Below are 18,295 nucleotides of genomic sequence, written 5' to 3'. Positions count from 1 at the left end.
TGTTGGGAAACACTGGGGAAGAGATGCATGGCAGTAACTGGGAGGGATGTGCTTTTAGTATTTGCATTTAAAAAAACAACTTCTTTCACCTGGGCCTACACTGCCTTGCTACTCTAGGACAGTGAAGGACTGGAAGGTGTAGGTGTATTTTCTCCAGTGCTGATCAAGTAAGTCTGGTTTCCTCTCTTGCTGAAGGAGTAGTAGTAGACTGACTGGCCCAACCTCTGGCCTGCGGCAAGATGTTTTAATTGGAGGATCCTCCTGTTAATACATGTAATATTCAGCTGCGTGACACACAGCTGAACCACATCTTTACCTTATCCTTATCACAACTGATTCAGAGAAGATTGCACAACTCCAGTCCACAGGGAGTTAGGCTGTGCAGAGGAGAACAAGTTTAGTCAGCCTGTGGAAGTTTTGTCTGACCAGCATGGTTGTGTAGGGCTGTACTCAGTACCTGCACTTCAGAGTCCCTGTGCTGCTGCAGTACAGGTGCACTGCTGTTACAGACAGAGAGAGGCAGTGTGGATATAATGCTCAGTACTGCCAAGGTTATGAAATAAACATGTTACTAACACACAGAATGGCAAAAACCCACAAATTACCTCCACTCCTTTCTGTAGCTTCTGAGGCAAAAATGTAAACAAGGAACAAAGCCATGTTTTCTCATCATGTTTTTCACATGCCAGTGAAGGCAGAGAACTGTTGAATGGAAAATACCCTTCCTTCCTCTAAGACACATACCTGAAAGTTGTTTTTTGCATGTCTGCTTAAGTAAGCAGGAATATTCAAGTTTTCCTTCTTGTTCCCTGAAGGACCTTAGTGCATAGGGAAATTTTTAAACAATGTTTATTCAATTATTTTTCTTTTTTGTCATAGTAAGGATCAAAGATTTTTACTTTAGGGAAAAGTAATTCCTGCATCTTACCCTTAAGAAAACTTAATGGAAGAGTGAGTTGGATAGATGGAAAGAATGTTTATATTCTTTAGGATTATTTCACTGATTATTTTCATCTCCCTAGGTCTGAGAACATGCACAGGGACAGATGACTAAAAAAAGGCATAGTGACCTTCAGTGTGAGAAAAGGGTGTGTGACATTATATAAATATACACACTTCTGAATTAGTAATTGAAGAAATTCTGCAGTGTCACAAGTTACGTGGGTATTTTATTTCTGAAACCCTAAGCCCGAGAGATTCAACCTTTTTAAAAGAGGAGTCACTCTTGTAGCATGACATTCTTAGTAAACTTCCCTCTTATACAGAAAACAGCTTCAAAGATTTATTTTAAAATGAGGAAGTTCAGTCAGTACTTGGTACATGAGTAGGATATATTCAATTGAAAACTTCCCTTAAATTTTGAAAAATCAGGAGACCCATTTGCACAATTTCAACGTGGTCTATTTTGAAATTATTACACTGAAAATAGGGCTGTGTCACCAAAATATAGAAAGTGGCAGTTTTACTCAGACTAGGATGTTTACTGCTACTATCTCAGATGTTAAATGCAGCAAGAGATTTTAAGCTCCAAAAGATTAATTGTTCTAAAACCTGATCTGAGCCATCTCATCACAGCTGTTTAGATTCCAATACGCATGTCTAGATGCCAGTTAAAAAGATGCTGGGATTCAATATTTAGTCATCCAGGAAGAAGTAGTTTCCACTCTTCTTCTGTTCCACATCCTTGGGAAGAGAAAAAAGGTCACCATTACTTGAAGCAGTCTTTGGCAGACTTGAACATAACTGAAATAAAAGACACTTATCTAAACTCCTTTCTGCTTCCCTTATTACAAAATCTTACTAGTTTCACATGCTGTTTTTCCAGCACAGTAGAACTACCCTGTCAATCTTCATTTTGTTCCATATTTTAAAATCTGGCTTCGTATCAAACAATCATAGCTCCTGTACTGCAAAGGTAGTCTTCTCTTACCTTGATGGAATTGAGTTTATTTATTCTTGGTCTGTAATTGTTGGGGTCTCTTCTAAAAGTGATTTCAAGCTGAGATAAAAACTTATTCATTCCAGCCAAGAGAGTCTGTGGACTGTTGAGAGAGAATAATATTTTAGCTATATTTTCAGAAGTTTTATATCATATGATTACAGGCAACTTTGATCTCCATCCTGAGCTCACTCAGGTCTGGAACTGCAAATGTAAGCTGTATTTGACATGCTACCTTTTTATTCAAACCCTATCTCAGATGCTGCTGAAAGATGACAGTAGTGTCTCATTGTGGCTTCCAGCTGTGACCTTTTCTTTCTTATTATTTTGTATCTACATGTGTGTGCTGGCACACTTACATTCAAGGAAACAAAAAACCTAACCCAAAATCTAGCAAAGATCATAACATAACTTTCTCAATATCCATGAATGAATTTGATTTTTGAATTTCAACATGGGTGTTCTTGGAAGGAATAGCACCTGGCTACCCCAGCCAGGGTAGATTGCCATGGCAGACAGTGTGTTTATTACTTCGTCTAGCTTGTGTGCCAAGTACTCAGTGTTCTAAAAGCCTGTTTTCTGATAAGGCTGCTCATTGAAAAGTCTCTGTGATCTACATGAAATTACTAACAGGAACAAAAGTAGACATCAAAAGGGACAGCTCTGAAAGAGTAAATCAATGCACACTGCATGATGGCATTAAGACTTGCCCTTCACTACATCTGCATACAGGTACCATTAGTACACTGCTTTCTTCTACTGCAGCTGGAAGTTATTTTCAGAAGGGTAGTTTACAGTTGGTACTTTTTTCATTCCTTGATCTCTTCTGATTGTTATTTAGCCATCATGCAATTGCTTAAGGCTGGTCTAGTTTTGAGGGTTTGGTTATGTTCCTCAACCCTGCTCCAACTATGGTTTAGGCAGCCTGTAGGAAAGGATCAATCCCATTTTCTGTTCCATGATTCAAAACAAATGTCAGAACCCTCAGGACAGTCCTGGATGCAGCTTTAATTTCCACAGGCAGGGATGACAATCTTGTTTAGTAATCCCAACAAATCTCTTACCTGTTTGCCAGTGTGTTCTTGGAAGGAATGCCATCAAAAACAATCACACGATCAGCAAGATATGTAGCCATGATAAAATCATGTTCTACCACAAAAGCTGTTTTTTTAGCATGGAGAATGAAACTGAAATGAGGGCAAAGAAGAAAAGAAGAGAGAGTAATGTGAGCTCATTGTAATACTAGTGCAAATAATGGCTCCTTGGCCAGCACGTGCACTCACCGTTTGATGACTCTGGCAGCCATCAGACGCTGCTCAGAGTCCAGGTAAGCCGAGGGCTCATCAATCAGATACACATCTGCAGGTTTACCCAGACAAAGCGCCAACGCCACACGCTGCAGCTCACCACCAGACAGCGTCTGAACCTGGTGGGGCGGGGGAAACAAGGCTGGGCTTAGTTCAGGTACAGGCTCAGAGTTAAGGCAATGAGGATGTTGATTCAAGCAATTAATACCTCCTGGTCAATGATGTTTTCTATCTGAAGAGGTTTCATCACGTCAGTTACAAACTGGGGGTGTGTATAGGCATCTCTGATCTTCTCGTGCAGCAGCTGACGGACACTTCCCTAGCAAAAGGAAAATGTTGCCATTCAGTTTTATGCATCACAAGAAAACAAGCAGAAACAGAATAATAAAAAAATCTATCTAAATAGATACAGCTACAAAATAGGCATAAAATAATTTCTGTATGTGTGTTTTGTAGCAAACACGATAATAAATAAGGCTGAAATGTACCGTAGATTTAGGGCTGATTTTCTGTGGTTTGTAGCTGACATTTAGGACTGGGACCTCACCTATAAAAAGACAAAATTAATAATGTAAGCAAGAGAATTTCCAGTATCCTTAAAAAGGTTTCATCTTGGGTGTAACACATTACCTCCTTCATCAGGTGTAAGTCTTCCTGCAAGCATTCGGATAAATGTTGTTTTGCCAGTTCCTAAAATAAAATAAAATACAAGTTACACATTAATCACTTTTTAGTAATTTAGACCTCTAACAAGTCACTGATACAACAACAACTAAGTAATAAAGAATACATTTTAAAATTAGATTGCTTTGAGAATTCCTATATTATCTTCCAGCAATGGATAGCACTATCTTAAAACTACCACCTAAGTTTGTAAAACAGGGTAGGTAACAAACACAACACAGTGGCACTGTTAACACTCAGTAACTTCACATTCTTCCTACTCAGGGGGCTCATTCTGTGCTATCTTCACCAGACAACAAGCAGTTCAACCTGACTCAAACCCAGTAATTCTGAAGCCTGGCTCCCAAAGGGAAGAAGGGCTTTAGGAGCATATCCAGGGCTGGAGAAGTAGTTTCCAACATAAATTGCACTTACCATTTTCTCCTAACATCACCATAATTTCAGAATCGGTGAATTCTCCAGCTACTATGGATAGTTCGAATTCTCCCATCTTTTTCTTCATTCCTGGATATTTGTACATACACATCTTTTTAACCTCTTCTTCATTAGCTGTCTCAGCTACTTTAAATACCAGAGATGCATCTCGAAACCTTAGATTTTCTGTTGGAACATAGCCATCTAGGAAAATATTTATGCCTATGGTTGGAGGAAAAAAGATCATTAGAAAGGTCTGCAACAAAGTAAAACAAGATGAATTTCAATTCCTGGCTGCAAATTTCATTCTGATAATGAGAATGCTGGATTTTTAATGCTTTAAAAGAAGCAACAAGACCTCCTCTTTTAAGGCATGCACATTGCAAACTGAATGAAGAAGAGCCTTACTAAACTACAGAATGGCTGGAGCAGCTCTTCCTGAAAAGCCACTGTTAGTGATGTGTGTGGGGTTTAAAGGAACTCCTGCTGTTGGGCCCACTCTCTTAAAGCCAGTTTTTACTGAGTCTCAGTACCACAAGTGGGGTCAATTCAGTTGAACACTACATACCTCTGTACTGTGAACCTCTCTCCTGCCCTTTCTCTACTACTTACAGGGCCTTTTGTGTAACTCCACTGTTTACAAAACACCTGCAAGTATCAAAATTATGTCCATAGCAAGTGAAAATGAAGGCTTTTGGGTTGAGTTACAAATTAAGTATCATTTAACACAGAAATTCTGCAAAAAATCAAACAGATTTTTCATTGCTGAACTGTGACAGGATGAGGACATGTTTATATAGCAGACAACTGGCATTTTGCTGTCTTTTTTTGGGAAAGTTTAAAAAGAGAAATATGGCAAGAGTTACCTTCTCTTACGCTGAAAGGCATGGTAACAACACCATAAGCACTTGGCACTCCATACAGGCAGCAGATAAAGTCAGAGAGATAATCTAATACACTTAGATCATGCTCTACAACAATAATGTACCTGAAAAACAAAGCCAGAGAGATGCTTTTTTTATCTCAATGCAAAATATTTTTCTTTCTTTTTTTCTTAATCTAGTCTTGCATAAACAAGAGCTATCAACATGATCTTTAGTTAATATGATTTCTTCACTTTATACTAAAGAAGGAGAGAGTTCATATCTCTCACCAGCATTTTTTAAACTGCCAAAAAGCTCGTGAATGATAAATTTCAAGTCCATCTTCAGCATGAACTGGCAGATTCTTTATGTACATTAAGTGGAAGGATGTTGATTGATTTGAGTGAAAAATATTTAGCACATTTTAAGAAAATAAAAATCTTTGTGAGAAAGGGATGCAATATTCATCCCTTTGGTGAAAAGTAATCACCACGGTTTTCCTATCCTTATTACAGGATTTTGAAATGGGACCAGAAACTACAGGAAGTAAGTTTCCAAAATGCGAAAGAATAGAATATTACAGACTTGGAATATCTGGAACATCTGTTAGTGTGTCATACTGAGGAGTGAGCACTTCTGAGGGGATGGACTTCTTCTTCCCTCTGTAAGCAGTCATGCACTATAACAGCCTGGTGAAACAGCTGAACTTGTATTTACCTGTCAGGGTTTATGAGGGACCGGATAGTGATGGCAGCCTTCAAGCGCTGCTTGACATCCAAGTAGCTGGAAGGTTCATCAAACATGAAGCTAATCCCAAAAGGAAGAGGGAAGTCTTAGTGAATGCAAGCTTTCTACTTATTCAAACATAATATTAACATTACAACCATTAAGTAAATAGAAATAAAAAAGAATCATTATTTATATTGAGAAAGGGAGAAAAAAATGAGCATTGTGCACACCTGCCTTTATTCTCTGTAGACTGCCACGTGAAAGTGAGTTAAGTATTACTTTCCCAAAAGTTCTGACAAAGTTATCCAAGTTATCAAAAGTTACAAAAATCAGCAGTTAGGATTCCCATGCACTAACTTAAATAAAGGTTACCTTAAATTTAACTAAATGAACTAAAAAGTGCAAAAATACTTTAGAAGACTGGAAGAAGGACATTTTCTAAAAAGAGAAAACTGAACAAGGAAACCCACTTGAAATTCACATCAACTGAACAAAAAACAGCAGCCCAAGTGAACAAAACCAACCAATCAACAATTCATAAAAGCAAAAAAACCAAAACCCTGTAACTCTTCTGATCTTGCTCTCATGGTCCCAAGGAGTCAGGAAACAACAAAGATCAGACAGTAATTTCCTGCTTGCAAAGACAGGAGAGGAGGGACTCAAGTTCTAAGAGGTGGGGAAGCAGCTGTACTTTTCTCATTCGGAGAGGCTAAGGGAGGTGTGCCGTCCAACAGGATACATTTAGGTGGGATTAGGGAGAGGTTATGAGGTTGGGATACTGAAATCTAACACTGCCTTCTGAAATCAGCTATTTCCACTCAATAAATGAAAGTATACAGAATCCAGAGATTAAACATGAAGTAAGAATGGCTTTCAGCTGATGAGCTGGCAAAATTTCTAAAAATAATTTTTAAACATTATTTAATAATTTTAAAATATTCTTCACTACTTCATAGAAAATATTATTGTTAAGAATAAGAGTAAATTTGAGGACCATATTCTGAGACAGATTATTAGAAGCAATGTGTAGCAGAAGTAAATTAAACATACATATCAGCCTTCTGAATGCAAACAACTGCACAAGCAAATCTCTGAAGTTCTCCTCCTGAAAGGTCCTCAACATTTCTTTCTTTCAGATGTGTTAAGTCTGCAAATAAGTGATTAATTTTAGGTATGTGATAACCAACAGAACAATCCATATGTTTATTACCTACAAAACATGTATAAACATAGCAAACATTCTACAGAGAAGGAAAGAAAACAGAAGGACAATAAGCTTTCATTTTACACAGCATCAGTATCATACTGCTAATACTAAGTCACAGCAAGCTCTGGCTTCTCTGCAGCATTAGCTGCATGGCTGCTTCCTGTCGTGCCGAAGAATTGTATTTCTATTTCTTTTTCCACCACACTGGTGAAGATTCTGGCCCTAAAAAGAAACTATACCAGTTCTGACAGTGCTTCTTGTCAGGCTTGCCTGGAGAGTTCTGATTTTCTTGAAAATCAAGTCCCTCAAACCTTACAGGAGAGGGGTGAAGCAGGTATTTTCTAAGCAGCTTAACGAACACATTTCAAGAATAGGTTGTGTCATTAATAAATTAAGTGGGACTCAAAGACCACATTCTTGGTGACACAATGGCAGCCTCACCTTCACTACCCAGCTCTACCAAAAACAATCCCACAGTGAATTTAGCAACAACTAAACTTAGTAACAACTAAATACAGAACACCTACAAAACATTACTAGGGCTGGACTATGCAGATGTTCTTATTAATTGTATTAATCTCAGAAGTCAGTGTTACTCCCACTAAAATTAGATACCTACAAGCTTTGGGGAGAGTGTGGAATATTAAGATAACATTTTTTACATGCAGTGTAAAAAGGGGGATGCTCACTCTTTGCCATATTTGTGAGCAAGCAAGAGCAGCAGATGTTAAGTGGGATTTTTCTGGATTTAAAAATAAGCACTTTCTACTATGAAACAGAAGCTGCATCACATTCTGTTAACTAGAATGTATCAACTAGTTTGCCACCAGAAAGGATTATTTGTGTTATTTATATTACAGCATGCCCTGGGCTTTACACTAAAGCACTTTTTCTCTCTTTGAGTTGGTATAATTTACATGCTCTATCATATTGTGGTAACTTGATTGTTTCAGTAAATATGAACTTCTCAAATGCTTTAAAATTTGACTGTACAAAATTACTTACCGAGCTGCTGACACACAACAGTTTGTGTCTTGGTTTCATCCTTCCTATCCAGAATTGATCCCACTGTTCCCTGTGTGATAAATAATAAAAACCCCCAACCAACATTAAAAATTTCAAACAGTTCTGAGTTACGCTGCTAAATAAAACTTTCAAACACATAAGAAGTACTACAGAAGAAGCTCCCAGCTTTCTATTAACTCATGAAATGTCTCACCTTTGCAGCTTTAGGGATCTGGTCCACGTACTGAGGTTTAATGATAGCTTTAAGGTCATCTTCCAGGATCTTGGTAAAATAGTTCTGTAATTCAGATCCTCGGAAGTAAGTCAAAATTTCTTGCCAGTCAGGTGGATCCTGTGAAAAATTAAAGCCTGGGTTTACTTATACCATTTAAAAACATAGTAAGGAACCCTAATTTCAAATTCCAATCAATAAGGCAAATAGAATATGCTTGTAAGAGAACAAACCAAAAAAATCTGCAAAAGCCTTCTAAGAACAAAGTTCAGAGAGACCTTCTTTTTCCAGGTTTCACTAATCTTCCAAAAAAATTAAATTTGCACAGCTAAGAAGCTACTGAACTGAAACAACTTCATGGGGAAAATGACAGCATGGATTCATGTAACCACACTTATTAGCTATCTGATACAGCCAATCCAAAGAAAAAGGACTGGAATGGTAAAAGCACGAACCAGCACAGAAAATGCAACAAATCTGGTAATCTTCTCTGGTTCTAGCAAACATTTCCAAGGAACAGAAGGGAAAAAAAGAAAGGAAAAATGACACATTGAAAATAAAAGGAACTGTTCAGAGCAATCACCCAGGAAAAAGTTCCCCCTTGCACACTGTACTACTCTGAGGGGTGGTGAGTTTATTTCTTTGATGATAAACAGTATGGATCAGACTGGCACAGTCATATTTCCAAACCAAGCAAATACACAGAGGAAATGCTTCATCAGTTTTAGAGCAGAAGCAACATGGAAGATTCAATTCATACCACGTGTTTCTGTGGTCATACTGATATGGCTCCTTCACAGCAAAGTCTGATTTTGGAAGCATGGTAATTCAATTAAGTACACATTCAGAAAGTCAAAAGTTTTGCTATTCCTGCAATACTACCACCTGAAACAAGAAGTCCACAAAAGAATATAAACCAAACTTGAAAGAGAATGTAAAATGTAGCTGGGAAATTACTATTTCTTTGCAGCTTTAGGTAGCAGCCATGACTGAACAGTTTAATAAAACATTACTCTTTCAGGTAAAGAAACTGCTGAAGAAAGTATCAGCACACTTGTTCTTACAAGTGCTTCCTGAAGGACAAAACTGTGCATCAGAATTCAATTATCCCCATGCAGTCTGAAGGTAAGAAAGTAACATCTGAAATACTGATAAGAGGAGTCCTAATAGTTATTACTTATGCCCTTTCTCTAATGTATTCACTCTTTGGAGTAGAGTTAGGTAAAAAAGCCCTTGTAAAATGTTTTGCTTACTGGCTGCAGTTGGACTTGGAGCAAACACAAAGGAAAATGGATTATGAATTCCCATGAATACCAGCAGATTACAAGTTTTAAGTCTCACTCTCAAAAAGTCTTATTTCTAAGTAACTAGCAATATGAAGAAACTAAGGATTTTTCAGAGCTCAGCATTGAAGTGTACAGTGGGAAATACCTTCAACCACAACTTACAATAACAACATACTTTATGAGAAATCTTCCTCAAAAGAATCAAAGATAAAAATGCCTAAGAGATCCCAAGGATACACAGTAAGTGCTCACAGACACTTGAGCTGTTCAGATAAAAAACAAAGGAAACTTAGAAGAAACTCCAACACTTGAGCTATGGAAATTCCTGATGGGAACAGGTAAATTATGCAGGGAGAAAAACGTGACTTTTTTAAAGACTGGGATTAAAAAATCCCCAAGCCCATAAGTACAACTTCAAGAAACCTACCTCTGATTTTTATCTTTTGTGAGTTACAATTACAATTAGTACCCTTTTCTTTCTTGAGAGATATACACAATTTGCAAGAAGGCAAATTGTTAGCAATAACCTCCTACTACTGGTCCTGTGTGGAGTAGGTCACTGGCTGTCAATATCAAAGTGCCAACAACCTTACAAATCTATCACATTCACAGATACAAACACTCAGTCCAAAAAAATAAACAGCTACCTAAAATGCTAACTCTTTTTTATTGCTGATACATACATCATATTTTCCAAGATTTGGCTTCTGTTTTCCTGCTAAAATTTTCAAGGCAGTTGATTTTCCAATACCATTGGTTCCAACCAATCCCAGCACTTCACCTGGACGAGGGATAGGCAACCTGTACAAAACATTGGTAAGTTTGTGTTACATTTATGCCATCACACACCAACACTCAGTGGGCAAGTAAATGCTGCAAGCCATTTTCAGACCTTCTGATTATTACAGCTTTTGTTAACTTGCAAATATCTAACCCAAATCATATCAAGTTCCTTAAAAATAGAAGAGCATAAGAAATACTTAAGGGCAGTGTGTTTTAAAATAGGGGCTCTGTAAAATAATCCCTATCACTAATTTATTTCATTATAATACTTTTTAATAAGAAAAATTTAACTAACATTCTAAAAGGAAGCTACTGGGGTAAGAACCAAGAACACTTTGATGTGCACTATGTTTACACTATCAAAAACTTGGATATTTTTGTCTCTTTGATATTTGAAAAATAAAATACCTGTGAAGTTTGAAGGCATTGGCACAGTATCTATGTGTTGTTTCTTTCTCCAGGTTGCTAGGTAAGTTAACAATTGACAAGGCTCCAAAAGGACATTTCTGGAATTGAAATAAATTATAGGTTATTAGTGCACACAATTTATTAACAAAAGCCTATGTGTTGTACTACACCCAGCTGTGCATTTATATTTTTAAATGGACCTCTACCAAATTTCCTTTACATGGTCAACCTGCCAAGGAAGTTCTGTGCCACATTTTACAAATTAGTAGTCTGCAGTTTAGACTGTCAGTCTACAATACAAATAAGGCACACTGCATATATTCTACACCTTTCACAAAAAACATCTGTCTGCTGCTAGGTGTCTACAGACACAAACAAAAAACCCAAACCAGGCCAAGCAAAAACAAAGCCACAAACAAAACCCACACCTTGCAACCCAACCAGTTCAGTCAAGAGACACAGTTCTTCACTTTCTATAAACAGTAAGTTAACTTGGTCTGATTAATCCAGGAAAGAAAACTGCTTTTTGAAGTTACAGTATGCATTGCTAAATATAATAACAAAATAAGGAAAATGTAGCACTTTAAATAAAGCAGTTTAATTTTTACCTTGATGCAAATACCACAACCAATACAAAGTGTTTCTGAAATCCATGCTATTTTGTTCTGTGATGTGACTTCTATGCAAAGTTTTCCTGGTGAAAAAAAGTAAGATAAGATCAATCCAGTTTCTGGTGAATCAGAATTCCTGCCTACTAAAGTTCACAGAGGACCTTGTAACTGATGAACGCTCACTGAAGCTTCAATTATGCAAAGGCTTGAAAAGTGTCATTATTACTAAGAATTGTTTAAGCTTTTAGTGATACTTCTAAAAGCTTTATGAAAAAAAAAAAAGCTTGAATGATACACAAAAATCTATCAGTTACAAAAAGCTCATTCTATGGAGTAGAAGTGATTTAAAAGGCCTCCAACTGCTCCAACACTTTGTTACACTGTATCTCTTACCCATTCGAACCACAGGACAACTCTTCTTGCATTCCTGACGACATTTCTTTGGCTTACATTTGTCATGGTTGACTATAGCAATTCTTGTTAATTTGTCGGCCATAATGCACAATTTAGGGTTAAACACATATACCAATTATAAGAAGGAGTAGTGGGAGTCTTCCAGATCTTAAAGAAAAAAAAACAAAAGCAAAAAACACTGTAAGAGATCAGGTCACTAACAGCACAGAGAACAGACTCTAACCTAAGTTATTGCCAGTGGAGTGCAGAGATCAAAAATGCAAAATTATTTTATTTTTCCCCTCCTTTAAGCAACATGACAAACAGCAAAGTTAGAGATACAAATAACAAGGGTACTGATGTGTAGATAACTGCACAAATTTTTAACATCACCTTTCTGTCCCATTACTATTTTTCCAGTGTAGAAATAAAATTGTGATTTATCTGAAAATGGATTTGTTTCCAAAAAAGCACGCTGTAGTAAGAACATAAGAATCTATACAGCTCCAAATTTTAGTTTTACAAGTTACCTGGTATAAAGCACCCTTGTCCACATTGACAAATTGTGACTACAACTATTACTCTAATGATATGATTGAATATACATTTACAAACTGTATGCTAATATTCTGTATTAAAGGATTAAAACAGTGTAAAATGTAAACCAGTTTTCAAAGTGAAAAATTTTAACTGAGTATAAAAAGTAAACCAGGCAATATGAACAGACATTCATGATGATGTTTGGTTCTTTAATCTTGAGTTCCATTAGTATCTGAATAATTACAGTTACCTGCTTAATTTCCTAATATGGTATCAATGCCTATAATAGATTGAAATAAAAATAAGTAAAATTCTTTATAAGGAACATAGAAAGGCTCTGCAAAGGGATCTGGCCAAGCTGGATCCATGGGGATCATGAGGATCAGTGAGGCCAAGTGCTGGGTCCTGCCCTTGGGTCACAGCCACCCCAGGCAGTGCCACAGGCTGGGAAGAGTGTAAGGAAAATTGCCTGGTTTTGGAAAAGGACCTGGGGCTGGCTGGTGACAGTGACTGGCCACAAGCCAGCTGTGCCCAGGTGGCCAAGAAGGCCAGTGGCATCCTGGCCTGGATGAGCAGCAGTGTGGCCAGCAGGAGCAGGGCAGGGATTGTCCCCCTGGACTTGGGGGCACCATCCCCTGAGCGCTGTGTCCTGCTCTGGGCCCCTCACTACAGAAAGTCACAGAGGGGCTGGAGCGAGCCCAGGCAGGGCAGTGGGGCTGGGAAGGGTCTGGAGCCCCGCTCTGAGGGAGGCTGGGGGAGCTGGGCATGTTTAGCCCAGGAAGGGAGGCTCAGGAGAGCCCTCCTCACCCTCTACACCTGTCTGAAAAGAGGGTACAGACAGCAGGGGGGTCGGGCTCTTCTGCAAAATAACACAGCACAGGACAGGAGGAACCAGCCCCAGATCTCACCAGGGGAGGTTCAGATTGGATGTCAGGAAAACTTTGCTGAAAGGGGGACAAGCAGTGCACAGGCAGCCCAGGGAAGTGGCTGAGTCACCATCCCTGCAGGTATTTAAAAGACATGTAGATGTGGCCCTCAGGGACACAGGGCAGGAGCCAGAGCTGGGTTAATGGTTGGACTCAATAATCTTGGAGGTCTTTTCCAACATAAAAAACTCCATAATTCTGTGGAGTACAAGATGATTAAATATTCCTGAAATCACAACTAAATGCATGCAAAGAAGTGAAATTATGACTTGTTTTCCTCTCTATAAGCCCCTCTTTGTTCTTTGTAATGTACATAGGATTGTAATGGGACTTTGTACAGCTGCAGCAAATGGAGGGAAGGGCAGAGAATTTTAAATGTAATCTTGTACTTTAAATGTGCTTTAAAGTACATTTGTATTTCCTTTACTATATTAATTCATAATAATTAAAATAACAATAATAATGACTTTTATTTTCCTATGAACAAGACACACCTAAGGACAACTCCCTCCAGCTCCAGAACAAAGACGACCAACTTATGAGGCCCTTGGAAGATTTTAAGATATTGCAAATTATTTTTTTTTTTTGTAAAAAGAAATGCCATAAAGTACAAAGCATTTCCATCTCACCAAATAAAGGGATGGCAGCCCTACAGATGATGCATGTTCAAAATCATTTCAATGCAGTATCAGTATTCAATGATATAATTGGGAAGAAGTCTGGAAATACTTCAGGTTTCCACACAGTGCAAAGATGCAGCTGCATCCAAAGGATTCCAACATCTCTAATTAAGGAAAGGTTTTTTTGGATGCCCAGCTCATCTTTGCTTCACCAAACCAAAGCCTCCTCCAATGGTTTACAGACTATATTTACTACATATGGCTGTTGGAGGAAGAAAGGTTGTGACTTGCAGACTCATGAAGGAAGCAAGAATAAAATGGGTGTATGGCACACATCATGTTAAATTCTATAAACTTCAGTTGGAAGGAATCCTCCAGCTACTACTGCAACATCTGGAAGATGGACATCCAACAGCAAAGGTCAGAAAAGCTGATGTTATTGTATCCTTAAATCCATTACTACCATAGGTACCAACATTTTAAGTGGCTCCTTTAAAAAGTGGTAGTCTTATTCCTTTATTCAGATTCCAAAGTATTTTAAAACTAATGTCAGAAGATATTCTTCATCACCTATAAATGAATGTAACTATTCACACTGCCAACCATATTGTGGCAGTTTATACTTACATTTCTTTTTTTTTTCCTTTACTAATTTAAATTTCCTAAGCCAGGAAGACCTATTAACACAGCTGATGTTTTCAAATAAATGACTGAATATACGAAAAAAAATTAAAAGTGATTCAACAGTTCTGTGTTGTCAGACCAGACTGACAAAGTAGGGCTGGACACTGAAATTGCATCCATAGACCAGGCAAACAGGCATGGAATAATGAGTCTGCAGTTCTCACTTTAATACAGCAGGAAACAACAAACTGAAAACCGTATTTTTGAAGACTATAAAGGTGCTTTAGTCAGGGTAATTTTCTTGGGGACAGATACTGGATGTTGTCATGACTTCAAATAAAGATCCATTCCTTGGGAAGACATCCCAGTGCCTTTCACTAAAATCCTGCAGTTTACAGAGAGTATTTGGGGGTGAATGATTCCCTCTCTGTTTTCCCAAGGGAAGTGCCAAGGGGCCCTTTCTCCACGGCCTGAGCAGACAGGGCACGGTGGATCTGCCCCCTGAGCTGCAGGCAGCAGTGAGCCAGCCCTGTGGGTGCCCCAGAAGCAAAGCTCCCTCCCCAGCCCCCAAACCCTGCTCAGCCACCCACCCTCCGGGCGGGGTTCAGCCTGCAGCTCACAGCACGAGTGGGACGGGGCTGCTCCCAGGCACCACGGCAAACACGGCCTGAAACACACAATTCCTGCCGAGCTCCTCAGCAAGCTTTCCTCACTCTTGGCAGGATAATCACACTGAAGTTTGCACTCGCTGCTGAATCAGACTGTGGCTGGTGAGCAATAAAACAGCCCGAGTTTGGGAATTTTTCTAATTCTAACTTACTTGGGAAAATGCCCATGTAAGTTCCATTCTAACTTACAGCTAATTCTAACTTACACAAAAATGCCCAATCTGTGGTGAACAGTTTTGAAGGGGTCAGTGAACTAAGTATGTACACTAAGCATTTATTAGAGTATGTGGGGGCAGGGGGGAAACAGAAGTAATGAAGCAGCATGGAGACACACATCTCACACTCCTCCCCCTCTGCTCCCACCTATGTGACACAAGTGTCAGTTTATCCAAAACTCTCTAGTGGTCTTAACCATCTTCAGAAAAAAAAAAATTGTGAACTTCTGTATTATTTCCAGGACTGTGCTGATATCTATAATGACAACTGCCCACAAAAGAAAATAATAATATCTACTTAGAACTCAGAAACAAATAAACAAACTGTCCAAAACCAGACTGAACTCAAGTTCTATATTTCCACCCAGGTAGCTGAGTGGCATTTAAATTAACATATGGAATAGGATGGTCTGACTGCAGGGAACAGATGTAGAACTCTCAGGAGACTGAACACAGATCAGCAATGTTACAGCACACCAGTAACCCAGCAGGGCAGTCAGCACTTCAGGGGCAGGACAAACTGGTACTCAGAAGCATTTGACTTCATGACTGTGCTTCTCCTTTCCATATCAAGAAGAACAGAATAAAAAACAGAGTATGAAAATACTAATTTGCAACTAACTACCAGGGTAAAGAGCTATTTGAGTTATTGAATGATGATGGTGTGGCAGCAGAAAATCTTCCCAGCATGGGCTGACAACACAGGTGAAGGAAGGAGGGAATGACTAAAAACTGCTGGCTAGACAAAAAAGAAAATGTTGTAAAGGCCCTGTCAGTATCATTCATTAAAGCCAAAAGCTGCCCATTACATTCAATTATATAATTTAGTACAAAAAATGAAACCTGTCTAAAAATAAGACACCAAACATGTTATCACAAGCCTTCTAAGCCAGCATTCTTAGGCTGTCTGGTACAGCTGCTGCACACCCTGACACACCAGATTACAAAAAAAAAAAAAAAAAAAAGAAGTTGCCCACGTGCAGACCTTGCTATCTGTCACAGAAGGCAACAGCAATGTACAATCTGTAGAACATGTGCAATGTGCTTGCATTAATAATATTTCTTTCTCATGCATTAGAGCAAAATTATAATTTACTAAGTCAAGGCAATTATGACTGAGAAGAATTTGTAATTCCACTGAATTATTCAGACTTAAACAAAGAAAAATTTAAACATTAAAAGTAAATGAAGACTGAAACAGAACCAGAGACCATTCATTGAAAGATGTGAAGGGAAGGCCTGGGTTCAGAATTGTGCCATCTTTGGTTACTTTGCACAAAACCAGTGAACACTTCACAAAATTACAGTGCATGAGACCTCAGAGAGAAGGGCTGTGGAAAGAAGTGAGGATGAGCAGCATCTCCAGCTGCCACTGAAAACAAGCAACTGAGAACTGCCTCTCAACTCCACTGCCAATGGGCTACATACAGGCACACCATAACAAGGACAATAAAGCCAAGAATTAGAATACCCAAAGAAAATTGAAATTATAGGTAAAACATTAAATGATACAAGAACTAGTCTATGCTTAAGGTTTTCTCATTTAAGAAACCGAGGCAATGTAAAAAAAGTAGTTTAGACATGCCCCAGATTTCCCTACTGTATTAAATCACTATGTTACTCATAAGACACGTCATGAATAAGAAAATATGTTAACATGAAAGCATATGGTCAAGTATACTGACGCTGCAGAACGAGTGGGTGTGTTTAGCTTGTGCTGAGCAGTATTAATTATCACTCAATCTTTAACATTTCCCCTTAACATGAAGTGAAATGCGTGAGAACGAACCTGTAAATTAGCAACCTAATGAAACTAATGGAAGTATTTCATGACCACTGGTTTAGGACTGCAGTTTACGGAAGGAACCAAAGCAGGGAAACTTAAATTAGGGCGTGAAAACTGTCACAGGAACTTGCAGGTGAAGTATCCAAGTGCATTCCAGGCAGGAAACACCACCATGGTCCTTGAGAAAAGCCCTGCCGGCTTCTTCTTTTGTTTTTTTTTTTTTACACATACCTCGCAGAAAACAGCCTTACCCCGCTATCTTATCGCACCTGCAGGAAGGCTTGATCTCCTCACCACCTCACAAGCACCCACGTGGATATCAGCTTCCCTCAAAAGAAGGCAAAATACGGCCTTCCCCCCCAGCCCGAGGAGGAAGTTCCCAGTTTTCCTAGGAGCAAAATGCCGGCGTTGCCTTTCCCAGAGCCAGGCCAGCGCCGCCAGGCGAGGATCCCGCGCTGCCTCCACAGGGAGCCATACCCACAGCAGGGCCGGCGCTCTGACCCCGCTGCCACAGAACCCGAGGCGCGGGGGATGACGTGCCGCGTGTGCAGGCAGTGCCGGCCCGGGCCGTGCCCACGCCGGCAGCGAGCCCCGAGCCCCGGGAGCCTCCGGCCCTGAGGCCCGGGCGGGGCGCGGTCGAGCCGACCCTTCTCCCACGGTGCTGCGGGCGAGGCCGCCGCCCAGGCCGAGCCCAGGCCGGCAGCACACCACGAGGAGCGGGGCCCTTTCCCCACCGCCTCCGTTCCCGTGCGGGAAGGCGGGAGTTCCCCCCGGCGCTGCTTACCGGGAGCTGTGAGGGGGGTGCGGCGGGGCCGGGGGCAGCGGGGGTGGGAGCGCGCGCGGCGCCCTCGCGCCGCGGCCGGGAAACGGCGTCCGGTGATCCCGCGCGCGGGCCCGCGCGCGCAACGTGCTCGCGCCGCCGCCGCCACCCGGCCAAGATGGCCGTCGGGCCCGGGGGGCGGGGCCTGGCGCGCGCCACGGAGAGGAGGGAAGGGAAGGGAAGGAAGGGAAGGGAAGGGAAGGAAGGGCGGCTCTCGCCGCGGACAGCAGGGGAG

At 40.0% G+C, this 18,295-nt stretch overlaps 1 protein-coding gene across 1 annotated transcript; it reads right to left on the bottom strand.

Moving 5' to 3' along the window:
* Positions 1-1,149: 1,149 nt before the first annotated feature.
* On the bottom strand, positions 1,150-18,202 carry ABCE1 (ATP binding cassette subfamily E member 1). Its single transcript, XM_058802935.1, has 18 exons — positions 18,025-18,202; positions 11,862-12,029; positions 11,466-11,551; positions 10,858-10,955; positions 10,350-10,467; positions 8,363-8,500; positions 8,149-8,218; positions 6,987-7,083; positions 5,925-6,014; positions 5,211-5,332; positions 4,345-4,566; positions 3,877-3,936; positions 3,735-3,793; positions 3,455-3,565; positions 3,223-3,365; positions 3,004-3,126; positions 1,931-2,042; positions 1,150-1,683 (listed from the first exon to the last, which is right to left on the bottom strand). Exons 2-18 carry the CDS (start codon positions 11,962-11,964, stop codon positions 1,636-1,638), a joined length of 1,800 nt encoding a protein of 599 aa, XP_058658918.1. The 5' UTR covers positions 11,965-12,029; positions 18,025-18,202; the 3' UTR covers positions 1,150-1,635.
* Positions 18,203-18,295: the final 93 nt, after the last annotated feature.

The sequence above is a fragment of the Ammospiza caudacuta genome, chromosome 4, assembly GCF_027887145.1.
Source record: "Ammospiza caudacuta isolate bAmmCau1 chromosome 4, bAmmCau1.pri, whole genome shotgun sequence".
NCBI classification, from domain to species: domain Eukaryota; kingdom Metazoa; phylum Chordata; class Aves; order Passeriformes; family Passerellidae; genus Ammospiza; species Ammospiza caudacuta.
Note: the sequence above shows the minus strand (reverse complement) of the source record. Positions and strands in the feature narration are given on the sequence as shown.

Excerpts from the sequence above, each read along its gene's own strand:
- ABCE1 (XM_058802935.1), bottom strand. The coding sequence starts at position 11,964 with ATGGCCGACAAATTAACAAGAATTGCTATAGTCAACCATGACAAATGT. Across the intron at positions 8,219-8,362 it reads AGATCCCTAAAGCTGCAAAG|GGAACAGTGGGATCAATTCT; the intron begins GTGAGACATTTC and ends TTTATCACACAG. Across the intron at positions 3,937-4,344 it reads GGTGATGTTAGGAGAAAATG|GAACTGGCAAAACAACATTT; the intron begins GTAAGTGCAATT and ends ATTTTATTTTAG.